The sequence below is a fragment of the Larimichthys crocea genome, chromosome XIX, assembly GCF_000972845.2.
Source record: "Larimichthys crocea isolate SSNF chromosome XIX, L_crocea_2.0, whole genome shotgun sequence".
NCBI classification, from domain to species: domain Eukaryota; kingdom Metazoa; phylum Chordata; class Actinopteri; family Sciaenidae; genus Larimichthys; species Larimichthys crocea.
Window position 1 is genome coordinate 6,755,276 of NC_040029.1, and position 22,700 is coordinate 6,777,975.

Consider the following 22,700-nt stretch of genomic DNA (forward strand, 5'->3'; position numbering starts at 1 on the left):
AAGAGGCTTGTATCTGTGCTTTTGAAGAGCCTTTGGGCAAGTTTCAACATCCTCTACCAGAGCTGAGCCTGCTGCTCTCACCCTAAGGGGATAAATACAGTCTTGTGTTTTATTACGAGTATTTAATGCATTGAGCTAGTGTAAAACTAATAAAACAGTACACTAGAGTAAACCTATTACATGCATTTAAGGGTCTGTTTTGGACACCACATAACCACAAAAGTATAATACCACATGGGAGTCTGCTTTAATGCATTTCTGTTAGAAACATTATTAATTTTTGGGAACTCCTGCTCTCCTCCACCACCACCAGCTGCTGTTGGGAGAGCCCCTGCAGTACCACACACAGCCGAGGGGGGCGCATGTGAGTCCCCTCTCCACACACACACACACACACACACACAGTCACTCGGCGCTCCGCTCCGCTAAAGATGTGAAAATGGCGGAGCTACAAATGCTTCTGGAAGAGGAGATCCCAGCAGGACGAAGCGCACTATTAGACAGTTTCACCAATTTGGAAAGAGTCGCGGAGTACTGCGAGAGCAACTATGTCCAGGTAGGGTGGCGTATGTGGCGGAGAAAGGGCGGTGTAGTTTTTTTTTTTTTTTTGACGGGCATCACTAGGCGACACCACGGCGGTGCTAGGCTAGCTGTTGCTAACGGCTCGGCTAAAGCAAAAACAACCGACCGTTAGGGCGTTTTTATCAGACAACTGACCCACAAGTTATCAATTCTCCTGCTGTGTCAACACCAAAAGGTGCCAACGGTGTGTGTGGGGTCAAATGTCCATCGATAAAACAGTGTATGTGTGTGTGTGTGTGTGACTTGTTCATCCATCGTGAACTATCGCGTTAGCCCAGCTAGGTAGCCCAGTTAGCTCCACCAACCCACGGTTGGCTAAATAACCAAACAGCCGCCGTGAAAATCAATTTCTCGGCTCCCTGTGGGATCAATCACCGCCTCTACAGCAGCCAGGTGATCACGCACTAGTTGGAGATGCGGGTCGTGATGTCAAACCGGATTAATCTCCCAATAAGAACTGGTTGACAGATAGATTAACAACCTCTGATTTATGATGCTGGGCTGCTACATAATCTTGAATTGTGGCTTTTTTTTAACACCCTGAAAATGCTCAATTTAAAAGCATGTACAGCTATTATTTTTAATCTTAAATCATAGTGTTATTTATGCTTTAGAAAGATGAGTCTCCGAGTCAACATTTTCTATAAAAGATGTGGTTAACTTGCATTTTATATATATATATATATATATGTGTGTGTGTGTGTGTGTGTGTGTGTGTGTGTACTATTCTGCAGGTGTGATCTCACTTTTTAAGCTTTTTTTTCTGGTTACCTGAGCCTCGTCTCTCTCCACACTTTTCCCCCCTGTTTTCACACAGAGGTTGAAATTTGGGACCACAGTGTTAGCGCTGAGAGGTTTTGACAAGGTGTGATGCTGAAATCTGACATCCTTGATGAACATGGCTGATCAGGTCTGACAGGTTGCCCCTGTGAAAGAGGAGGAGGAGGAGGCGGCGGCGGCGGACCTTGGATGTTGGCAGCTTGCTGTCTGGCAGGTTGCCCTGGATTCTTCTCACCCTGCAATGTTTTCCCAGCTGCTGTCAGATTGGTATTGCCACTTATAGATCAGCTGGATAGAAGTATTTGTCGGAGGGATGTTTATTGGGATACTGCACCTCTCTTCGCCCTGCCTTGTCTGTGTTTAAGCCGGGTTTTGTACAAGATTAGTCATGTAGGAATGGACACTTGTTGAGCTTGTTTGTTGGTTTTCGTGAGAGTGTTTGATGAATTCTTCAGATACAAAGCTGATGTGGCCAGGGTAGTGTCAATATTTGATTTGTTTTCCTGTTGTAATTCAACATGCGACAGGTCTGTGAGCTCAAACTCCACCCTTGTTTTCACTGTAAACTATTTTCCTGGAGTTAATTTGTGTTCCCACAGTTACTGGAGGAGTATGCTGGCTTGTTTCTTTTAAAGAGAAACAGTTGTGTCAGATTCAGAGGCTTGTACCAGGACCAGAAATGAATGTTGGATGTATTTCGTAAAAATGTCACACTAACATTTTCAGCTAGTAACATGGCATGAAATCATCATGCATCAGCATTCATGATTTTCCATCATGAATGAAGTGGCAACCTTCGTGGCTGTGAGTGCCAAAAACTGCAGGCCCTCAAACATCCACTTGAGGCTGGCTCCAGAAGTGAGTCACTCCATAAGTCCTCATGTTAAAATGTCCAACTTCACAGCAGAAATAAACATGTTTACAGCCTGGTACAAAAAACAGTTTTGGTCTCTATAGCTAATTTCCCCGTTCATGACAACTGTACTGAGGGTGAATTTTTATAGAACTCATCTATTCGAATTATATTAAGGCTTAAACTTATGCAGAATTAACCATGTTTGATTGACAGGTGGTTAACCAGACTACACATACACGCATAACTTTGGTTTGTGGACAAAACATTTGAGTTCGTCGCTTTGGGAAATGTTCTGATCAACATTTTTCACCGTTTTCTCACATTTTGTGGACCAGACTTAAGAAAATAATCAACAGATTAATCCGTAATTAAAGAAAGATTAAAAGATTTTGCCACACTTTTCTGCAACTCTTCCATAAATCCACCCTTTTAACAGAAATCCAGTGATTAAATGTGGTTACTTAAACATGCATATTCCTCTCAAGTTATATCAACTCTCATTTAAACAACTTTTTGACACTTTTTGGTAGTAATTCATTTTTTGCCTCATACATGATTAGTGCTGTTTTAAAATCTACCAAGTCTCAGAGCCTTTTTTAATTTGGTAAACTAATAATTATCAACAGGAACACACTGATATGGTCTGCTGGGTCGGTATCAGGGTCAATACTGACCTCAGATGCGTCAGATCAATATTAAATTATCAGTGACATAATTCAGTGTTTCCTCTGTCAGTTTTAGGTGCTGCAGTCATCGTGAATCATGTTCCCTCCATCGTCTTTTACATTTTAGAAAGGCTGGTGGACACAACAAACTAATTGACCCCAAACATGCAAAGTGTGTCACCCAATTCGCCTGTTTAGAGGGTGAAATTTCAGTCTTCATGTTGCTGTGGTACATGCATCCTCCAAAACATTGCATCACCAGTCTGTTTAGTGTGGCCTGTGGATCAATATGTCTCGTTCCTGCCCTGCAGGTAGCAGCCATAGCTCCACTCCTGACTTTTGCCACATAACCTGTTCGTCTTCATACTCCAGCAGCGGTGCTGCACCCTCCACACTCCCTCAGCTGGTTCTGTTTGTTTGCACGCTGCACCCGATGATTTGTCGGATCGGATCGCACTTTGTAATTCCTCCAGAAATGAATCTTGCATCAGGAGCACGCTCTGTTTCACATGAAAGGGAATACATGTATTATCACTGTGGATGCTGCTGTTTCAACTGCCGGGGATACCCCTGCTTGTAGCTTTGTTGTGCTGCCTCTCGTCGCGGCAAATTTATTCTGTTTAATGGAAGTGAACTACAATCTAAGCATGACCATTTTCTTATTTACGTTTGCCATGTTGTTAATATTTTTAGTTTGCAACACAAATACAAAGTCCTCCTTGCTTCTCGCAGCACGGCTGTAAATTTTAAATTGAAGCGTTTAAATGAAATCACTTAAAGCAGTCAATATCCAATCATGACCCCAAAGGCTGCTGTGACCTCGAGTGAGTTGTAATCAATCTCCTGCTGTGATATGTACACAGAGGAACGTGCATGCTCGGTTTGTAAAATAGATAGTGGTTGGTTTTGTTTTAGGGTTGCGAACACTGACAGTATAAAGAAGGTACAGTGTTTGCATGACGTCACCGATAGGTTTCCGAACTCTGTAAATCTAAAAATGGAGAAAGATGAGGATCATCTGCGGGCTGAATGACGCCTGGGTGCTCAAACAAGCCATCTGCAGTGGCACTTGTCAGTCAAAGCATCCATGCTGTTAATTCTGCATAACTTTAAGCCTTAATATAATTTGAGTTGTGAAGTTCTAAAAAAAATTGTCATGAACGGGGAAATTAGCTATAGAGACCAAAACAGTTTATTGTACCAGGCTGTAAACATGTTTATTTCTGCTGTGAAGTTGGACATTTTAACATGGAGGCTTATGGAGACTGACTCACTTCTAGAGCCAGCCTCAAGTGGCTGTTTGAGGAACTGCAGTTTTTTGCCACAGAGGTTGCTGCTTGGTTGAGTTCTTTTTAATTATGCAATTAAAATGCTAAGATGACTTTATAACAAACCCTACTGCTCATGCTCAAACTCCAGGAGGGAGGAGTGGCATAAGGAGTGGTTTATTTTAAAAGGAATTTTTGGCATTTCTTTTGCTTGAAACATGACTTCCTTTTATTTAAATAATACAGCAGTCGTTCTCTGTTACAACTACAGCCTCGCATGCTGTGAAAACATGCCATGTCACTGAGGAACCCAGTTTCCCAGCAGAAACATTAGCCGATCCATCTGCCCTTTGATGATCCTGCTGACGTGCCCACGCTCTCTGCCCACGGCCCGACCGGCTCCCTCAGAAGACTCCTTTCACGCTGGCTGCAGCTGTATCAAAGTTTTTGGCACAGAAATCTTTTGAAGCAGCACTGCTGCCACAAAATGCACTCTGGTTTTAATTTTTTAGACGTGTAACTGTTCTGCTTGTGGATTCTCCCTCTTTGTGTCTTGTGCTACACGGATGAAATTTACTTTAGATATTCTGAATCAACGCAACCTTGTCACATGTTTACAGTTAGCATTGTGTCACGATGAAGTAAGTCAGTAGTTTTAACTCTTTCAAATGTACCCAAAGGCAGATCAGAGATGAAGTGAGTGATGAGAAAGTGGCGCAAGAGATGGACAGGCGGGTTGGTGCGGCGTCGGCAGTACTGTGGATGTTGTATCGAGGAAGATTGTCACGAGCTTTGGGTAGTGACCGAAAGAATGAGATCGTAGATAAAAGTCGCTGGAATGAGCCCTTTGTCCTCCTCCACCGCAGCCTTGGTGAGGACCTCGGACATCCGGAGGGAGCTCGGAGTAGAGCTGCTGCTCCTTCATGTCGAAAGGAGCCAGCTGAGGTGGTTCAACATTTAATTATGATGGACCTCGGGCACCCTTTTTTGAATGTTTGCCCAACTGGGACAAGACCCCGAGGCACACCCAGAACCCGCTGGAGGGAACACATAGTCCATCTAGCCTGGGAATGCCTCGGCATCCCCCAGGAGGAGTTACTGGTGAGAGAAACGTCTGGAATGCCCTGATAAACCGGCTGCCACTGCGACCTGACTCTGGATAAACGACAGAAAATGGATGGATGCTTCACTTTATGAGCTGATGAGAGCAAAAAAGCTGCAACAAATTTGATAATCGATTAATTGTTAACATAATTCTTCAAGCAGTGGCAGTAAATTGTGATTGTGGCAGGTTTTTCTGACAATTTATCGGCTTAATGAATCGTGGAAATATTGGAAGTTAATCATCATCACAGTCTGCAGGAAATAATTGACTTTAAAACTTTTCTTTAATTGCCTTATCTGGAACAGAGGTTTAACTGTGTTAGAAATGTGATGTCAGGATGTCTTTCTGAAACACTGAACACTATAATTTCAAACTGTTGCTGCACAAAACAAGCTTATGTTTCACCCTCATCACTCTCTGGACAGACTGCTTCCTTTACACCTAACAAAATGCCTTAATACCTTATTTAAAAGTCAAATATCTCTCTCTCTTCTCTCTCGTTTAGTCTCCAGACAAGCAGAGAGCGCTGGAGGAGACCAAGAACTACACCACCCAGTCTCTGGCCAGCGTAGCCTACCTGATCAACACGCTGGCCAACAATGTCCTGCAGATGCTCGACATCCAGGCGTCGCAGCTCCGCCGCATGGAGTCCTCCATCAACCACATCTCACAGGTCGGCAGCTGACACTTAAGTATCACACAAACTAGCAAGATATCAAGATTTACTTGCTTAAAACCGTTAGAATATATATTTTTGTAATAACATCTAGCATATCAAATGACAGTGTGAACCTGTAGAGATCAACCGTCAGAGAATTATCACCTGAATCTGCAGCTTTATAGCGAGTTTTCAGGTAAAAAAAAAAAAAAAAAGCCCAGAAAACTTGCTGTACCCTACCTGCTCAGCAGCAAACCACAGACAAAGATTCCCCCAGGAGTATGGAGACACCAAAACCAGAGCTAAAAGGAGAGTGAATACTGGATAAGTCACCAGATGGGCGGAGATGTGATGCCAAATGCATGATGAAGTTGTTTGTAACGTTGCTTAGTTCAACATAACTCCTTAAAATGTGATGATATGATGTGTTTCTAATGGCCAACAGGTGGCTGCAGCACTAAGGTCATTTTGTATCGAGTCTTATATAAAAAATGACCCATAATTTATGACCTCAGTAAACAGAGATTGGTCTCAGTCTCTCCCTATAAGTCGCACTTTGTAAGTACCATGACAGTAAAAGACCATAAAACCTGATTGTGTTTTAAAAGCTTTATTTACACAGCATTTTAAGGGGAAATGACAGACATGGTAAAATTTGTGCAACCACAGCTGCCAGTGTGATGTTCATTTTGTAAATTATGGTCCCATTTAGAGCAGAGTATGCTTTCGGGCGTGGCTACCTTGTGATTGACAGGTTATTCCCTGTCAGTCTGACTAAGCAGTGCAGCTCAACTCGCAGTACGTCATCCACCAGCTCCACACTCTCGACCAAATAATGTCACTTCTGGCTCCAAAAAAAAACAAAACAAGATGGCAACATCCATAATGCCAAACATGAGTCTTTAAAACTGTTCACAGCCGACGTCACGGTGGGTTTACACTTGTGATGTATAATTCAGTATATCTGCAGTGCAGGCAAATGTGTAGGGGCTTGTTAAAGCTGCAGGCTGCATTAAAATAAATCTTTTTGCATTGATCTGACGACTTGGATGAAGTTAAAGATTTTGTACGTGGTTATGGTTCTGTCTCAGAAACGTCTCTCGCTCATCATGAGGACGCTGTCATCTTGTCTTTTAGACGGTGGACATCCACAAAGAGAAGGTCGCCCGGCGGGAGATTGGCATCCTCACCACCAACAAGAACACATCCCGCACACACAAGATCATCGCCCCGGCCAATCCCGAGAGGCCTGTGCGCTACATTCGCAAGCCCATCGACTACAGCATGCTTGACGACATGGGCCACGGAGTCAAGGTGGTCATTTTGTTCTTTTCCCCCCATAATTTTATGAATTAGACTTAATTGTGTGAATGAATCACTGCTGCCAGTGGAAATTGGAAAGGCATTAATTAAGCTCTGTTGGTATTTATAAGAGAAACAGATGTTTTTACTCCAGGGTGGCTGGGAAAACAGTCTTTTAAATTAGCTTTAGAGCAGCAGTTTCCCGAGGTTTAGAAATAATTTGGTAGACAACATTAAAGCTGTTTGCTATTCTACCTTTTTAACTTATTTTGTGTTTCGTTTTACCTCTTCAGGCCTCTAAAAATAAGTTAAATGAATAATTACTTATATTTAGGGTGTTATTTTAGGCTCTAACAGTGACGAGACCTTAGAAAGTGCCTGTAAGAAGTTTGAATCCACAAAAATGAATTGTAGTTGTGTTAACATGGGATATTTACTGCAGGTAATATAATGGAAAGGACTTTTAGAGGTCAAACAAACACGATTGGGTTTCAGTGACAAGTAACATAAGAAAAAAATCAATGCTTTTCACCAGGATGGGAACTGAGGATATAAATTCATCTAAAAATGCTCCCTGTTGATGTAGATCTGTCACCTGCTGCTGCTAACAGGTCCCCGCGGAAACATTTCATTTAACAAAAGTGGCTGATCTTGGAAAGCCAGTCTCCCACCAGCTTTTTTTCAACAAAGACAAGCTTGTTTTCCAGAAAAATCAAATCTTACAAAGGTCTCAAAGAACAAATTCTTCAGATTTTAACACTGAGCCATTGTTTCCTGAATCTAACCACGTCTATATGTACCACTTGCATGAATAATTGTTTGCTTCTCCTCCTCCACACACTAATTCTCTGCTTTCTTCTTCTTTCTGCTTGCCTAACTTTTATCTTTATATTCAACCGTAGTGGTTGCAAAGGTTTAAGGTAAGACTTTCAAAGTAAAAGCCTCAAATGAGGGTGGTGTTTTTTTCTGGTTTCGGAGTGGTTTCAGAGTTTTGCTGTGACAGGGTTTATTTTTTGAGTTTGATTGCTGTTGAAGGATTAGGTAGATGATTTGCTTTCTTATCTAGGTTGCCTCGAGGTCTAGCTTGGCTCCATTCATTGGTAACACTGCACACCAGCACCTCTAAAGCTCACTGATTAGATATTATATCTAATCTTTTGTTGTGAAAAACTGTAAAAAAAAAACAATAAAGGAACAGTCCACTAAAAGCGAGCAGGTGAATTCGACAAAGTCGAAAGCCGAGAGCAGCTCGCCGCCTTTTCTGTCAAGGTATGGCTTCAAGTTATTAATCTTCTCCTACTTGGTCAACTTCTAGTAGAGCTCTTCTTTAGCGACGTAGGGTGGGCCATATATTGCTGCAACAACACGTTGCCGTCCCTGTTGGGATCCACAGTGTCAAGTATGGCCTCAAACTCTGAATGAGCCGCAATCCGTATCGGGAAAATCTTTGATCAACTAAGCAAGATATAACGTGTTAATTAGTGAGCTTTCGAGCTGCTGGTAGGTAGATTTTGTTACCTTTTGCCAGGCTAGCCGTTTCCCTCTGCTTCCAGTCTTTATGCTAAGCTAAGCCTCATGGCTCCAGATTCATATTGATCATGATAGTGGTATATCGATGCTCTCCTGTAACTCAGCAAGAAAGTGAATAAATATAGTTGTCAAGATGCTAAATACTTAATTTTTAAAGGCAGGAGTATGTTGTGAAAGTTTTCATTTATATGTTTTAATGTCTCAGAAGTTCTTTGGTTAACACATGTTCTCCTCCTGTAGGCCAGCGCTCAGAACATGAAGGCAGGAGGAGGAGGTGGACTCCCTCGCACCAACCCCCCTACACAGAAGCCCCCCAGCCCACCCATGTCGGGGAAAGGCACCCTTGGGTATGTAACGGTGGCAACAGCGTGTTCACATGGACGTTAGAGACACAGACTTGTCAGAGGTTGAGCGTAGCTTTGGGAAAGTTACCACGGAGCCCTTCAGATGGACCTGGTTGCTCCCAGTTTCATCATCACTCCCTTACCTCCTTTATTTAATCAGTGTTCTTGGGGTGGTGTCAGATGCCTTTCAGTGGAAATCTTTGTTTTAGCTTTTCATCTGTGCTGGTGAGGCAGGGTTGGGATTCTCCTCTTCTTTTTAAGAAACTTCTCTCTTAATGCAGAAAAGATTTTCACATCAAACTCCATGCTGGAATTTTGCACTTTTATGATTTCAACTGTCTTTAAGGAGCTTTTTTTCTGAATTGGCACTTCAGATGTATCCGAATATATCTATTATAGCTGCAGTAGTAGCACATACTTCAAGCACCAGACAGTTTGATTCATTCAGTCATCATCTAAACATGTTTGTTCCTCCTCTGTATATAAGGCTGGAACATGCATATACTCAATATTTGTGTCTTCAAACTAACTTTTGTTGGGAAAAAACATAAATTGGGGACCCAGGGAGTAAAGCTGTACTTGATTTTTCTATAATAGGAGTAGGTATAGTTCCAAATGTAAATTTATTAATAAAAGAAGCCACAGCTAAATTTGGACTTCAGTCAGTGAACATCTGCTCAAACGGTGATCTTAAAAGATCCCAGTGTTAATACCTATTTTTTATGCACTCTCCCATGTCGAGTCTCTATTCAGTTTCAGAGTTGCATACTTCAGAAAAATTAGATACTCCCAGAATAAACGTTTCCTCGATTGCCCTTCCTGGCTGACTTCCCTTCTTGAGTTTATATGACACACAAGTGTTTTATTACACAGCAGGACACAAATGTGCAGAGAGGTTTGTACCTTCATGGGCACTTCCAAACAGTTCTTGCATTAAGTGGAACAGATGATGTCTGAACAGTCTGATGTGAAAGCAGCTTGTCGGCACATCTACATTTGTGGTCAGCGCTGAGTCTCCAGGCAACCTGACTCGCATGTGTGTGGACAGCGGGAGGCCGACAGCATGCAAAGTCCATTCAGAAAGTTCACTTTTGAAAGCAACGCTTCCTGCAGTGAGATGACAATACAAACATTAACAGTACTACACACAGAGCCAGCGTGCTCCTTCAAGTTGAAAGCATTTGACATTTTACTGAGCGGCTCTTGAAACATGAAGCTGTCAAATTTCAGCAAGCAGTTTGATAAAATACAAAGAAGCGGTGTAATTGGTTCAGGAAAGCCCCTTCTGGTGCAACTGAGCCAGAAGTTCAGCAGACCTTTGTACAGGTGGTGAGCTCTCACATCTCCCAGTCTTCAACCTTTTATTGGCATTTGTCTAATGCCAAGGCACGGGAGGAAGGTTACCACAAAGGTCACCGCCAGAAACTCAACTGTTCTTGATGGCAGCACTTATCAGGGTGGGAAATTTCCAGCAGCTATCAGATGGATCATGTTCAGTCTTCACTTTTCAAGCGCAACGAAATACTAAGACTAAGTATATTTTCAGTGTTCGATCAAGGTTACAGCCTGACCGATACATCAACATGGCCAGTTTTAGTTCTTCAGAATTGCTGACTATGTTGGCCCATTAAATAAAATCAAGAAACCACTATACAGAAATGGCAAAGTTGTTTTCAAAAGGTGTTTTTGGTTGAAATTTACTGTGTTGCCCTTCCTGGCTGACTTGATAAAATAATGATTGGGTTTTCTTGAGTATTTTCTTAAAGTGCGACCTCTTCATCAGCCATGATAGTTATCATTCCGTCAGTCGTGTGTGGGGTAATTTCTCACCCTGATAGTGTTTCTGTGTTAATGATGTTCATGGTGTTCTTATACTTTGTCTGCAAGACGGAGATGTTTCTGATGTTTTCTGTTGTGTGTGTGCGTGTGTGTCTGACTGTTGAAGGTATCTCTTATCCCACAGGGACTCTCCTAGTTCAGCACATAAACGTTGTGTTCTTGTCACCTCTGGGACCTTCCTGGGCGTCCAGTGCTGTTGTGTGTTTCTGTGTGTGTAAAAATGTGTGTGTTTGTCAGCCCCTTTGTGTCCGTCTGAATGATTGTGTCCACTCCTTCATATTGACCATCAGAGGTGTGTGTGTGTGTGTGTCTGTCAATTTGTGTATGTGTGTGTCTCTGTCCCTTCAAGACGCATGTCGATCAACCACAGCTCCAACCCTCCCATGATGCACCTCCTGCCGCAGCTTGTGGCTACGGGCGGACATCTTACTTGTGGTTTTTAATTTATTGTTTCTCTTCTGTTGTTCAACTTCCTCTTAGTTTGTTTTTCAAATTTTCTTTCAGTTGTGTGTTTGTGACCCAGCCCGCCCACTCCTGGCTGCCCCATATTCCTCATAGCAACGTTTTGCCATAGCAACAGTGCTCAGAGATGGGTCACCCCTCTGTGTCAGCTGGGAAATTTACATGCCAGTACATCTTTCCAGGCCTAAATCAATAAATCTCAGGCTTTATGGGTTTTTTTTTTTATTTCTCCCCACTTTCAAACTGAGGACATAATCAGCATAACACTGCTGTCGGATAGAAAGACACTTTCTATAGTTTTATTTAATGAATTTGTAGGTTTTTAATTCAGGATATGTCAACAGGAGTTCACAGTCGTCCTCGGAGAGAATTAAATTCAAACCAACAGTCACTCTGATGGTCTTGAGAGGGTCTTTCAGGGTCAAAAGCTAAGCTCAAAACACACGTCTGTCCAAAAGAAATTTGATTTGCCATCCCCAAAGTGTCTCTTTTATCTCAGACAATGTGACTCTCTAATAAACTCATGTCAAAGCTACTGCATCAGCATCTACCAAAGTATAAATGTGAATACATCAAGGTAAAATATGATAAAATACCTTTTTAAAAAAAAAAAAAATCATTTAATCCCTTTATCCCTTTGGCATAAAATGTGCTTAACAGCTGGATGAGTGTCTCATGGTTAATTCGGAGCAGAATAAAACATGAATGTGGCAAAGTTGAGGATTTCTGAGTTTTTGCCAGAAATGGCAAAGAGAGTACTGACGAGTTTTATTTCACGGCTGTAAAATTCATCTTATAATTCTTTAGTAAACAAATAAATTTAACAAATATGAAATGTCAATATCGTCCTCAAAAGCCTGATACATCTTTTGGGATGTAGCGAGTGAACAAGCGGTGTTCATCTTATCAAAGTGTCATTTTTAGCCGACAGCAGCGCTAGCTTCCTGTCCTGTCTCTGCCCGACAACACCTGTGGATCCACCCCAGCCGACCTCGATGTTCACCACCTGTCATACCCCATTTTTTTAAGTTTGCACTTGTTTCTTGCTCTCCTCCTCCCCCCTTCCCCTAAACTTCTCTGTGGATGCCCCCTCCTCCCTCCCTCCTTCCCTCTCCTTCCCCCCTTCGACTCCTGTCCTCCTGACCCTCTCGCAGGCGCCACTCCCCCTATAGGACGCTTGAGCCGGTGCGTCCACCCGTTGTCCCTAACGACTACGTCTCGAGCCCGACGCGCAACATGGCGCACCCCCAGCAGAGCCCTGCACGCACTGCATCCGTTAATCAGAGGAATCGCACGTACAGGTACCCCTCTCCCCCTTCCCAGCATGCCTCTCTACACTTCTTAAACACGCCCCTTTTTTCCTCTACCTCCTCCCCTTTTCTTCTCCTCTCTTACAATTATAAAGCGAGCCAACATGCCTCTCCCCTTCTTCTTTCCTCACTTAAACTTTCAAGTTTGACCTTTGATCTCCCAGGGAAAGCCCAGATTAACAGTTTATTTCAAAACCCCTCACCTGCAAAGAAATAAGGGCTTGGCAGAGATTCAGAGCTGTATTTAGCACGGCTAGATACAGGTAATAGGCAGCGTCGCCACCTCAGTCCTGTCACCCTAATGTCAGCTCATCTCCCAAGACGAGAGGCCCTTTCGTCCCAAACACGGGGAGATATTCATAGGTTCCCGTCTGCCATGACAGAAGTAAAAGCATGTGGTTTTTTGAGGGAGGAAAACAACATGGAAAGTGTCGTCATCGCGCCCCATCTGTTGGCCAAATGTTTTTAATATTTCTGGTCCGGAAATAGACGAGATAACTTTCCCCCGACTCTCCTCTCAGCACGAGTCTTTATCTGCACCGCTCCATCCACAGCTCATTTTTCTTCATCTCTCAAACCATGCGCTCTCTTCTGTCGTACCAAAAGAAAGGTCTGCCCCCATGTGTCTTGACGCTTCCTGCTTTTACAGCGTGTCGTTATCTTTGTCTTTGTCTTGTGTCGCTGCTGCGTCACCTGTGTCATGTGTTCTTGGTGAAGCGTCCAGCTGCTTTTTTTCTTTCTTTTTTTTTTTTTGTCACTGTGACATAGTCATTTCAAAGGCATAACAGCTCCACGCTAACACATCAATGCTCTTGAGGGTGCCACATTAATAATCTGTTTCCTGGCTTCACAATAACTCTGTAAGACTTCAGCTTGCTGAACGCAGCTCACCTCGACTGTATTATCCTAGACTGGTTGCACACGCAGTGCTGGAATACAAGGCAGGATTATAAAGTAGTAAAATAAATAATGTGTATTGGCCCGTCACGGGACTTTGTTCAAAAGGCCCAGGAACTATTTCAGGAACTCAGACACCTCCCTGTGGGAGTAAATGTGTCGGTTCAACCAAAATGCGCATTAGATGGTCAACCCTACAACTTTTTGATGTTGAAACTGGGCGAGCACCGAGCACACTTTATAAATGAATTACCCACGGGTGAGAAAGTGAACTTTCTCTGGTACTTTTTAACTGTAAAAACAAGTACGAAACTAGTAAAAAAGACCAACGTTTTCCTGAAAGTATGCAGCAATATCCCCACATTTTAATGATTGTTGCATCTTAAAGGTGACTCCATCAAGTGTTGGATAAAAATTTTAATTCACTTCCTCTGTCATGCACCATAGTGCAAAAAAAGTCCCAACTACAACTGGATTGCAGTGATTCACTGCAAGGGCCGATTCTGCAACTAGTATCAATATTAAGACAAAAAAAATGACATTTCTTCTTGTGTTTATTGATGTTAAAAACACATCTAGGTTGCAAATGAGCTAAAAGCATGTGCGAACAAAAGAAAGATGGAGCGGAGAACGAGAAAACAAGTAAAACAAACTTGCCACGTCTATATTCATTCATTTATTCAAATATCAGAGTAGAAACACAAGTATTAAATAAATGAGATGCGATGGAACCCAAAATCTTATGCTCTTTAGTTCCTGACTTTAGTTCCTGTGGCTCTGTTTGGTTGAAAGATTACATATTTAGGTAGATAAAATATTACACATTTTCAGATCGAAGCTTTTTGTGAAAAAGAATTTAGCCAGCCCGGTGTAGTCTGAGTGTACGACGATGTGACTGACTGAGTGTGTTTGAGCGCCTGTGGTCTGACTGTGTTTGCTGCCCTACTCACCACCAGCAGTGGGAGCAGCGGAGGCAGCCACCCCAGCAGCAGCCGCAGCAGCAGCCGAGAGAACAGCGGCAGTGGCAGCGTGGGAGTGCCCATCGCCGTGCCGACTCCAGCCCCGCCCAACGCCTTCCCAGGTAACACCTGCTTCCTGTTTCCTCCACGAGCGTCTGATTTCAGGATCTGTGTGTGTGTGTGACTAACTTTACTAATCTTTCTCTAGTATCCAGGGCTCCTGCATGATTTAGGTGTGAGATTAGTTGTGAAATGAGGATGTGTCTACTGGAATCCTTTCCTCCCTTCTCACGATCTTGTCTTGACCTCCCTCACCTATCTTTTCTCTCCTTCCTTACCTTTTTTTACCTCTTACCTCTTCAATCCTCACCTCAGTTTCAGTCCCCGCCCCATCCAACCCAGCTAAACCTACCCCCAACACTGCTACCACACCTGGACCCCCCACTTCTGCCCTAGACGGCCCCCCACAGCCCCCTAACCCCCCTGTAGAGATCCCGCCTGTACCCCCGCCCCCTCCCCAGCTCCCTGCCTCTGCGGCCCCCACCGGCACAGGCCCCACTCCTTACGGCAACCCCGCACAAGGTGAGTGTAACCCGGTGGGAGAAGCTCACCCCGCTCCTCTGCACTCCCCCTCCATCCCACCTCCCCGTTGACGTGCATCCTCCCAGATATGTTCATCCACCGGCATGTCATCATGTTGTCCGCTTGCTCTGCCTGTTGACTGCTCAGAAATCCGTCAAGCTAAGTGTTGAAGTCTTGTTGGATTTCTGTCAAGTCCCAGCAAACATGATGAGCGAGGTATCTAGGATTTAAACTTCAGGTAACAGCTGGTCCAAGTTGGTTCGGTTTCTTTTGCCTAGTTTGTACCTGAAAAGGGGGATCATGGTTCATTTCCAAGTGGACTCTGGTGCAGTTTTTGTTCTCTGAAAACAAAGAGATTTGGCATAAATTGACAAATCCGTCTGCAGTTTGTTGCTCAGTAAAAAGTAGGTAAAACGTAATGACAGCACAATAAATATCCCCCCATGATCTCCTGGTGGTACTGTTACAATGTCACTTTAGGTAGTGACCCTAGAACTTTGCTTTCCATGCCTTTCAGGCAGAAAACGTCAATGTTGGCTTATTATTTTAGTCCTGACCCTAAACAAGTAGTTTTGTTGACCAAATATAACCAAACTGTACAGGACTCAAACGCTGATCTCTTGGGTGAGAGTTCTGTATTTGATCCTTTAATCCACCACAAACTGCCCCCCTTTGTACCTCATTTAAAACATAAAATGTAGTCTCAATTTTCTCCTTCTTTGGCTGCAAATGAGCTTCAAGCTAAATTATTCCAAGATCCATTTGCTCATAATCCGACCAAATGAACCAAACTACATGTTTAAAGTCGCCGATTTGAGTTTACAACATTACAACTGGCTCCATTGCACCAAGGAGTTTATTTGGAGTTTACAATCTACTTTGGATTGCTCCAAGTAATTCACAGAGGCTCAGAGATTCATCGTACATTTGAATTTAATTTTGTGTTCTAGGTTGTAACACTTAAGAAGGTAGATTAAGCTCTCAGATACAGACAGTCTCTTGCTTTATATTCAGAAATCTCTCTAAAGGCTGCACACATCAGAACAATGCTGAATACAGAAAAAGGTCATTGTCAAGCACGTCAGTTCATAATATTTATCAAAAGTCTGGCCAGTGTGCAGCTCTTCTGCCACCTACCTCAGACTTTCCATTTTCCACTGCTGCTCTTCGTCCTTCACAGCTTCTCCTCAGCCGCCTGCGTCTGTGTTGATGATGATGATGATGATGTAGTTCTGGTGTATAATGCATGAGCTGTGTGGTGAAATGCTTGCTCTGTGAATTCATGTGTATTTATTTGCCGTTCTTTTTACATTCTCTGCCTGTATATTGTGTTTATCAGTTCATGTGCGGTGCTGCACTATTATCCAAATGTTAATATTGATGAATTATAGACATTTTAAAAGTATTTTACCACATATGGATTTTAAAGTGAAAGAAGACAATCCAATTAGTAACCTATTGTTCAAAAATAGTTTGTTTCTTGCTATGTTTGTTTGTATTTAGTCTGCATAGTCATAGAAAAGTAAGTTAATGTCACTTTTAAACTTAAATGCTGTTTTGTGACAGTTTGAAGCATAAAAACTTGAATTTTCTCGTTAGTAGCTTAAAACGATCAAATATTCACCTATTTTTTTATGACCATTAATAAAAAAAAGCCTCCATGTGACAGAATAAAGGTTTGAAGCTTCAAAGGCTACAGTATATTAACTTCAGTGTTCAGGACTCCAGAGGGTTGAAAAATAAACCTCCCGCCCTGTTAAATGACTCTCTGCTGCCCTCTGCTGTCGTCTCCTCTTAGGTGCTCCCCAGTTCTACAGCATGAACCGCCCGGCACAGCCGCCCCAGAACCAGCAGGTGGGAGGCTCGCTGCCGTACCGCCGACCCTCGTCGGTCACCGGTCAGCCCAACGTGGCCCACAACCAGAGCCAGCTCAACGGTGGACCGCACTTTGCCCAGAACCAAGGTAACGCTGACTGTACATGTGATCGATTATTAACACATTCAGAACCATAAATCTTTTGGTAATTTTAAGTTTTATTGATTCTAAAAAGAGAGTTTAAGTGATTGAAGCACAAACTGTTCATATTTATGAATAAATAAATAAAGATGTGGTGCAAAATCACATTTTTGCATTGAGTTTCGCTTTGCTTTCTTTCTACCAAGCACAATTTGCTCGTGAGAACCAGAGCTGTTAATAAGAGATCAGAAATCATCCTTAAACAGTTCAAAGAGCAGCAACGTTTTTTAAAAGATTCATAATTATGTTCTCTTAATTTTAAATGTTTGTTTTTTTTTGACACAGAGAGTCCAGCTTCTCTCCAAGCCTTCAGATTTTACAGTCCGACTCTCTCTGTTGTGTTTCTGCATCTTTTATGAAAAGTCTGCTTTTGTGTTCTGTCGATTCACATCAGCTCAGCTGTTTTCACCAGCATTCTCCTCTTCACTGCTCTTTGCAGATTTTTTTTCTCTCCAGCTGCCTCGTTTCAGTGCCATACCTGTGATCTGTATCATTAGTTTATTTCTGGAATACAAGTGTGTATTCATTGGTATTCAAATGATGTTTGTGGTGTGTCCTTCAGACTTGTGTAAAGTCATTTAGAGCTGCAGCTAATTGTAGAAAATGGTTAAAAAGAAAATCTTCATGAGTTCTCAGAGCTCAAGTTGACACATCTTATAATTCTTGTTTTATCTGATCAGAATGTTAAGATGTTATGATCCTTAATGAATAAAATAAAAGCTAATCACATTTATGAAGCTAGAACCAATGAATTCTTGGCATTTAAAACAAATACCTCAATAATTTTGATCATTTTTTACCAAACTAAATTTAAATTTCTGTCAATCAGTTTGACTTTCTCCTCCAAGCTCAAAGTATTAAATACTTTGATGAGGTGGTGTGCTACTATTTGAGGTGCTGAAGTATCATTATTTTATTGGTGTTTTAATGATCACTCTCCTGTAAGACGTCAGTTTCTAGACAGTTAGCAGCTGTTTGAATATTTCTTTTATTTGACATTTTGACAGGAAACTGCAGCTCGTTAGTCGATGACTGATATTAATACTTGACTTTAACAGACGACACTCATTTTCTGACTAAGAGCAAAGTGTGTTTTTCCAAATTTACATAATTAACCAACGGTCACAAAGAAATGTATCTTCATCTTCTTCAACCTAAAGTGAATAAATTTTGAATTAATATCCAGTCAGTTTGAGTCTAAATTAATCAACTTTAGTGATTACTCAATCAAAATCTAATTAATTAGCAGATTATTTGCTTCAGCTTCTCAAATGTGATGTTTTTCTACTTTCCTTTGTTTTATGATCATAAATTAAGACGTTAACTTGCGCTCTGGGAAGTTGTGACAGGCTGCTTGTATTATTTCTGATTAATCAGTGAATATTTTGACTATTTTTGATTAATTAGTATTAAACAGTTGTCCTGTCCTGCGTCTTGTGATTCCGTTGCTCCAGGTGGGAAGAAACATGATGATTTCTCAGGTCTTCACATGACGCAACTGTTCTCAAACTCTCTTCTGTGCTCCTCTTGTTTATTCTAACCTCTCATGTCTTTGCTGTCCTCATGTCCGTCCTCCTCCATCTCTTGTGTACTGATACTGTTTGGTGATAGCCGGCCCGCTCGCGCCCCCTCCCCCCTCCATGCAGATCACCCCTCAGCTGCCTCTGATGGGCTTTGTGGCCCGAGTTCAGGAGACCAGTAAGTGGTTTTTAGCGCCTCGCCCCCCCTCCTGCATGAACGCCAGTCGTTTTTAAGTCCTCTCCTCAACAGTATTCATCGTTTTTTGGTGGAATATAAACAAGTGATCAACTTCCAACATCAGCTGGGTCAGGGATGTGCTGTCACCTGGAAAACAACATGGACATGTTAAGATTTAAATCCCACGAGAAGACCAGAACCAACAATGTTTTAGTCGTCTGTCCATACTTTCTGATGTCTCTATATCTCTATATATTGAACACCTGCTAAGCCACAGTCGGGTGACTGTGGCTTAGCAGGTGTTCAATATACAGACAAATTTATAAAAACACTCACCATTAATAGCTGTTCAGTTCTTGAATCCTGGCTAAGTGGGAGACGACTACTAGTCCCTGCAGCAGCAAACGTTGGGAGTTGACTACTCGTAAAAATCATGAAGGAACATAAAGCATGATATAAAAAATGAAGCATGTTGTGTGTTTGTTCATGATCATGTTTCTGTGTCTTTTTGTGCATCTCTGGGGAAAGTTCCTGCACGTTGTGTGTGCACATTTTGCTCCCGTCATGTCACGACTGTTTGGATGTACTGTTCCTACAGTTCAGTATCCGGGATGAATAAAACGCACAGACTGCAGCGTCTAAATGCATCCAACATGGACTGCTTCTGTTCCTTTCACCTTCTGCATGATAAAACCAGTCCGTCCCTGACTAATGCAGTCGTCTTTGTGCCTCTTTTTTCGGCTCTAATTGGTCCTATTTTTCTTCCCCCGCCTGCCTGAAAACTATTTGTAGTCTCAGACGTGCCGCCTCCGCCTCCACCCGCAGAGGAGCCGGTGTTTGAGGAGCCCACACCACCTCCTCCTCCGCCGGAGGACTACGAGGACGATGAGGATGAAGAAGAGTCGGCGGTGGTGGAGTACAGCGACCCGTATGCCGAAGAGGACCCGCCGTGGGCTCCACGCAGCTACCTGGAGAAAGGTCAGGCTTGGCTCTGAGACATATTTAGAAGCTTTGAGATCTCCTCTTTGAGAGTTTAACATGAAGTTTATCTCCTCGCAGTGGTCGCCATCTACGACTACGCTCGCGACAAGGAGGACGAGCTGTCATTCCAGGAAGGCGCCATCATCTACGTGATCAAGAAGAACGACGACGGCTGGTACGAGGGTGTGATGAACGGGACCACGGGCCTTTTCCCTGGCAACTACGTCGAGTCCATCATGCACTACGCCGACTGAACAATCCCCTCCAACTCTGAGCGGATGAGGGAGGAGCATTTTGATGGGGAAGGGAAAGGGGAGGGGAGGGTTAAAGGTCAAAGACTTTGATCAGACAGAGCATGATCACCTCTGGGCGAAAAGAGAGAGAAGAGGAAGCAGTTTTTAAAGAAGTTGACAAACTGATGCCCAGTCGCTCTCTCGACATAGGCGCCATTGTAAAACAACCACTACTCTAGATATATCCTTCCCTGTAATATTTCTTTCTTTTCTTTATTTGACTGAGGAGAACCGAGCGGTGATGGATTTGTTCAGTTTTTTTGTTACATTACGAGGCCACTACATTGATTTTGATTTTGCTTCTTTTTATTTTTGCTTTGTGTTACCAATTTGCCCTTATTTTAACAATATTTATTTGGATTTAGTAGTGGGATAAATGGTGGAGCAGGTAGACGGAGGCCGCCGAGAGCGTTTCCGTCTCGGAGAAAGGGCTGGAGGAGATTGCCTTCATGTGTAGATTTTTCTCCTTAACACTCCAGAGACATTTTAGAGAGAAATACTAAAGTATAATGCAACAACAATATCCTCAGCAGGGGGGTGGGGGTGGGGGGGACAAACAAACACTAGTTTCCGTACTTGACAAAGTATTTGGTTAGGTACCTCAGCGGGGTGGGGGAGTGTGCCAAAGCTGACATTCGCTAGGATAAGCACATCAAATGTCTTAAGGTGAAACACGAAAGCTAGAGATAAAAAGTGGGTCCGAGAAGACGTCTGAAAGGAAAGGAAACGGAAAGTTAATTAGATTTTTTTCACGCCACACAACCTGGATCACGTCCAGTCACTACTATGCGCTTCACTTTGCCGGCCAGTGTGCATTTTTTTTAACGAGAGAAGGAATCGTCATCCAGCCCTTGAATAAAGAAAGAGGGGAAAGCGAGACCCTCGACTGCACAACGACCTGGATTTTGAAGTCTTACTCTGCAGCTCCTGTCATGAATAATAGAAGAATATTAGCTCGACTGGAGAGGCTAATCATTTGCAGTGTTCATACGCATTCAAGACTTTCTTTTTTTTATTTCCGGCGTTTTATTATTAAAGGGCCCAGAATTGAGTTTTGCTTGCAGAGCGGCAGACTGCATGTTTCGACGAGGAAAAAAAAAATCTTTTCTGCTCTACTGACGATTAATGTCTTAATATTTTTAGATATGGTGTGGTTTGGTTTTTGATATTCACCCACAACAACAACGACAACTACAACGATGCATTTAGGTCATTTCTAAGATGCTTGTGCCATATTGAAGTGTGTGTTGCTGTCCACAGGTCATCACTTCATTTGCAATAAATTGGCCGACTCAAGCGTGGGGGGGGTGGGTGGAAGTGCCGTTGAACTACAAATCTTTATTTTTTCTTTTTCCCCCTGAATTGTTTTAAATCAAAAAGCACATACATTTGTAGTTTAAAAAAAAAGGTGTAGAAGAAGAAATATTATAAATGTGAGATGTATTATGTCCTCAAAAAAAGGACTTATTGAATATGAAAAGAAGCCAGCTGTTGTGTTGAAATGGTTTTAACCGTCGCAAGCCCCCGATACTTCTTAAACGCCGTCGGTTTAGGCGTCGTTCGTCCTCCGTAAAAGTTTCCAATACGCTTGGCTGTTGGGTGTTTGCGAGGGGCTCAGTGCTTGTACTTATGTCAGAATCTTTATTTTCTATTAAAAAACAAAAAAAAAACAAAGAAATAATAACAAAGTGGGTCTGTATGTGAGTCTTGCATGCCATTGTTCTTATCTGTACTGGTGTCCCAAAAAAAACCTTTGTGGCGAGATCACCCATTCTTAAAAAGACAAGCAGCCCTGCAGCTCTGACCAGGTACCACCAGCCTCATCCAAAGAGACTGTACAACTTAATCCAAGCCCACGTCCGAGGAGATCTGAGGGGAAGGAGGGGATGGGAGGGACCCGGCTTCCTCCCTCTCCTCCTTTTTTTTAATGACATTAGCCGTCATTACGTCAGTGGTGGATAAAAATCACATGTAAGCTGCTAGTGAATCCTGCGGACAGAGAACAGGCTGGGCATGATAGATGTAACACTCTTCATAACACTCATAGGATGTCACTAAAAAATGAAAATAAAATGAAAGGCGCTTTGGTCTGCAGGATTCACAGCTCCCTGGAGTTCACAGACGTCCCTCGGGATGTCAAGTTTAACAGTCCATAATGCCATTGTGTTGCACAGTTAAAGTTGAATTGCAGAAGTATCATATTTGTAAAATCATGAGAACAAAGACAATAAAATTATTAAGATTTACCGTGCAGTTGGTTCTTATTTTTATGTATAAATAAATTATATATATATGGGGGGGTGCTTTGTGATTGATATATGCTAAATTGTCATGCAACGTTTTACCTATGCCGAATATGTTCCAATTCATAGTATATTATTATTATTGACATTAAGAAAGAAGTCTTTAACATTAAAAGTCTGTTCTTTTGTTTGTCTGTGTGTGAAGTTTGTATAGGGCTGTAAAGTTCACTCCATAAGACAAAGAGCCTGGCTCTGGACGGTTGCCAGGCAACCACAGCCTTTTGTTTTGTTTTTTAATGGATTATTTAATTATTTATTATATTTTTGTT

At 42.5% G+C, this 22,700-nt stretch overlaps 1 protein-coding gene across 9 annotated transcripts; it reads left to right on the forward strand.

Annotated features, from left to right (window-relative positions):
* Positions 1-354: 354 nt before the first annotated feature.
* abi2b (abl-interactor 2b) lies at positions 355-22,374 on the forward strand. Of its 9 annotated transcripts, XM_019260789.2 has the most exons (12): positions 356-556; positions 5,762-5,929; positions 7,052-7,228; positions 8,119-8,136; positions 8,987-9,093; positions 12,546-12,692; positions 14,555-14,679; positions 14,933-15,139; positions 16,938-17,102; positions 18,768-18,854; positions 19,647-19,832; positions 19,914-22,374. In XM_019260789.2, the coding sequence occupies exons 1-12, from the start codon at positions 440-442 to the stop codon at positions 20,087-20,089; spliced, it is 1,680 nt and encodes a 559-aa protein (XP_019116334.1). In that variant the 5' UTR covers positions 356-439; the 3' UTR covers positions 20,090-22,374. The 9 variants fall into 9 exon arrangements, with proteins under 9 accessions (XP_019116337.1, XP_019116334.1, XP_019116336.1 ...); XM_019260792.2 differs by lacking the exon at positions 12,546-12,692 and having other exon boundaries at positions 355-556; XM_019260791.2 differs by lacking the exon at positions 18,768-18,854.
* Positions 22,375-22,700: the final 326 nt, after the last annotated feature.

Excerpts from the sequence above, each read along its gene's own strand:
- abi2b (XM_019260789.2), top strand. The coding sequence starts at position 440 with ATGGCGGAGCTACAAATGCTTCTGGAAGAGGAGATCCCAGCAGGACGA. Across the intron at positions 12,693-14,554 it reads CAGAGGAATCGCACGTACAG|CAGTGGGAGCAGCGGAGGCA; the intron begins GTACCCCTCTCC and ends ACTCACCACCAG. Across the intron at positions 19,833-19,913 it reads ACGCAGCTACCTGGAGAAAG|TGGTCGCCATCTACGACTAC; the intron begins GTCAGGCTTGGC and ends ATCTCCTCGCAG.